Here is a 3,706-nt window from a genome sequence, read left to right on the forward strand (position 1 = left end):
ATAAAGAAGCGATTCAAAAGTCTATCAATCATAATATCATGAACAATACAAGCGTATATGTAGGTACATATACAAAGCTCCCAAAGATCAGGCATATATTTGTGCTATATGGACTGTTTTAATCGGTTTGTGCAATAAGTTTGCTAAATTTTCCCTTAATCACCACGTAAGCTAGAATCAAATGAGCGGTGTGGATGAACTAGGAATAGAAATGTGTTCACGTATAACTGGAAACAACAAGACATATTATGATTAAAAAAATGCCATAAAGGGATTAAATAAAAGCAAATATTTTTGTTTTTCTTGCAGTTAAACGCAATAGATATATTTATTTGATGTACATATTATGTGTAGTACAATTATTTGAAATATTATTTAATAGTTTTCGCCAATCCACTTCATTTCAAAATATCCAGTATTTCTTGTTTATTTCGAAACTTGCTCTGCTTTAGTTTGTTTGCCACATCATAATATCCCAGCTTCTGGTATAACTTGGCCATGTGTTTCAGCACACTTTTCACTGTTGGTGAGAGAACGGTTGAAGTCTTATACCAAGATCCCGTTTTACCATATGGGACGGTGTCGGCTTTACTCGATTCGCATCCTTCACTCTGCTCCCCATCAAATTCCTTGTCTTGTGTTTTGACCAGCACATCCTTCAGCAGTTGCTCCGCCTCTTTGTAGTTCTTCAGCTTCAGACAGGACGCAGCCAGATCACACTTTGTCTTGATGGTGTTTGAATCCTCGGCACCCAGCTGGGATTCAAAAATTTCCAACGCCCTTCGACGACACACCTCTGCATCGGTATGCTTTCCCTGGTTCTGACACAGCAAAGCAAGGTTATTCAATTGTTTAGCCACATCGGGATGAAATCCACCAAGCACATTTTCTCGAATAGCCAAGGCTTGTTTGCTCAAGGGTTCTGCCGATTCATAATATCCATTCTCTCCATACAATACGGCCAAATTGTTCAAAGCCGACGCAACTGAGGGATGACACTCACCCAAACATCGAACCCATATCTTCAAGGCCTCGTTGAGAAGTTCAATAGCTTTCGTGTAATTTTTCTGATCTCGATAGACCATAGCAAGGATGCTCAACAATGTCGCAATATCTGGATGCTCGCGACCATTCTCGCGCTCGAGGTCCTCCAGAGCTTGAGAGCAAAGTGGCACTGCCACCTCATACTTACCCTTTGATGCGTAGTGAATTGCCAGATTGTGAATTGTTTTCAGTCGCGGGGAGACTTCGTAGTCTTTAAAGTTCCGCGATGGAGGCGCCGCCGATTTGCTGAGTCGTCTTTCGGCCATATCATCGTCCGAAAACAAATCCAACTCAGGGTCGTCGGAAAGTTTATCATTGAACTCCTCGCCGTCCAGAAAGTCATCATATTTCTTAATGGATGCTTCGTACTCGAGTTGTTTCTTTTCCTCTTCGAGTTGCACTACCATCAGCTCGGAATCTAGAAGCTGCTGTTGGCTATTTTGCAGCTCGTCCCGTAGCCAAGAGGTTTCCTGGCACAGATGTTTGACTTGTATGCGTAATTTTTGTCGCTCAGCATCGATGCTTTTGAGGTGTGTTATTAGGGCGGCCAATAAGTTGGCCTCTCCCAAGCCAAGCTCGATGTTTTGCAAGTTTCGCTTTATTAATTCATCTTTTTCCAGATTGGCTTCAGAGTCCTCACCGGAAAACGTGATCCTGATGGTTTGCAATTCGGTGCGTAGTGTCTCCAGGCTTCTGTGTATAGTTTGGACCTTGAACAGTAGACTCTGATCGGTCATTAGCAAAGTTGAATGTGGAACAGGAAACATACTGATCGATGCAAAATGAAAATTATACAAGTAACAAGTAACTGTTTGATAGTTGTTTGAATGTGTTCCAGTATATATGAATATTGACAGAGTTCATATAGTTACCCATTAGATAGTACCTATCATCAGGTATAAACGAAGTATAACGAGTCATTGATGTTTATTTCAAAATAGGAACAATGGGTATAAAACTTAATTAATATTTGCGCCATCAAATTACGGAGGTGTGAAAGTGTATGAGACATGCACTACACTGAGAGCAGCTTTACAATTGAAATTATTATATTGAAGAAATAAATATAATCTGTCAACAATTCCATTGTTATTTTGGGTACATTTGAGTTTTGGTTTAAGTGTGAACATGTAATAAAATAATCGGTTTCCATTTTTATAAACATTTTAAAAATAAAATGTAAAGTACCATAAGGTTATAATTCTTTTTTATCAGTAATCTGCCCTCTATATAATAAAAATGAAATATGTATTCGTATCCGCATTACTCGAAAATAGCTAGATGGATTTTATTCATTCAGTAAGCAGATTATTATTATTATTTATGTCCGTTATAGTTTCCGACGGGTTTGTATAATATGTCCTCATGCACAAATCGTGAGCAAGGTTGAGTAAATCGCGAAAAACTGAATATATTATTCCTTACAGCTTTATAAGGATTGTAATCAAATTTGTAATCCGTAGAAGACCGAGAAGCACGTCTAAGCAGTTTTTAGCTGTTTCACACTACGCACTTTCCTGACAACGTTTTTCCAATCAAATCGATTGTCCTCTGAAATGTGGCAATTTATTATTAAAGCTGATCTCGAGTATATGTCCCTGGTCCACCAATTTTTGAAAGTTGCTGATGTAAGACTGTAACTTTAGTCTGCCCTTCTCCTTGTCTGTTGTACCCCATTACGAATGTCTTCCTCTGTTGTCCATTTCAATGTCTCGTCGTTGATCCCTTCCGTATGTTTTCCTCTCGTTTTAGTCTAAAAAAAAGTTGGTTTATCCCGTTATAGAAACATCGCGAAGAATGTCAACTTTGTGAGCATCAGCATCGTAATTACTTAAGTACCCTAAAATCCTTTCCTTTCCTACTGTAATATTGTATTCCCCAACCTTGACCATACCGCGAGTCTTTCGGTTCCCAAAAACTAACTCTATGTTTAGGAATCAAAAATGTGTTATTTAACTTGATTTCGGCTCCGAAACGCTTCACGGCAAATAAGCCTTCCAATTAAACGAAATATTAGAAAAAATATTAAAGCTGTCCTATGCTTACCCGAAATTACCTTCATTCAAATCGATCGTTTCTTCCATAATGCTCACTTTGTCAGAAAGTATTTTTTCGGGTTAGTTTTTTCCAGTATTTTATTATCGAGTGCCTGTTTTTTCGTGTTTTTGCTCACTAAGCAGATACTTCGTGCGGTCCGATTTTGTTTTGTGCGATCGACATGAAAATCAATCAGTGCCAGTTTTATCGTGTGCTAACAGTTCGCGAGGTCGAGTGAGTAAATTAATTGGCGAGCAATCAGTCGCGTACGGTGCAGAGCATTCGCGAAATTCGTTTGTCTTCCGCCTTTAGCAACTTCAACTAGTTGTCCTTATTTCATTGAATGGACTACAAAAATGCACACAGGAAAAGTGACAATGTTGTGGTTTTAGTGGAGCCAGAAATTTATACTCTGTCGCAGATGTACTTGCTGCGCCAGTCGAGAACATGTTTTATGGACTGTGTATATGAATTATTTTGCTGAAATAAACGCACCAGCGAGCGTTGGAAGACCTCATGTGCATCTCGTATCAAAATTCGAAATATCCTGAAATAACATCAAGTATTTACGAATCAGTAGAGTTCTTGGACCCCCCATTGTAATCCTTGATAATAGTTTATTACC

General features: G+C 38.7%; 1 protein-coding gene across 1 annotated transcript; it reads right to left on the minus strand.

Moving 5' to 3' along the window:
- Positions 1–304: 304 nt before the first annotated feature.
- LOC134217157 (kinesin light chain-like) lies at positions 305–1,863 on the minus strand. The gene has a single exon (XM_062695938.1). It carries the CDS (start codon positions 1,809–1,811, stop codon positions 399–401), a length of 1,413 nt encoding a protein of 470 aa, XP_062551922.1. The 5' UTR covers positions 1,812–1,863; the 3' UTR covers positions 305–398.
- Positions 1,864–3,706: the final 1,843 nt, after the last annotated feature.

The sequence above is a fragment of the Armigeres subalbatus genome, chromosome 2 (assembly GCF_024139115.2).
Source record: "Armigeres subalbatus isolate Guangzhou_Male chromosome 2, GZ_Asu_2, whole genome shotgun sequence".
Classification (NCBI taxonomy): Eukaryota; Metazoa; Arthropoda; class Insecta; order Diptera; family Culicidae; genus Armigeres; species Armigeres subalbatus.

What these genes read in the sequence shown, in the direction of transcription:
- LOC134217157 (XM_062695938.1), bottom strand. Translation starts at nt 1,811, where the DNA reads ATGTTTCCTGTTCCACATTCAACTTTGCTAATGACCGATCAGAGTCTA.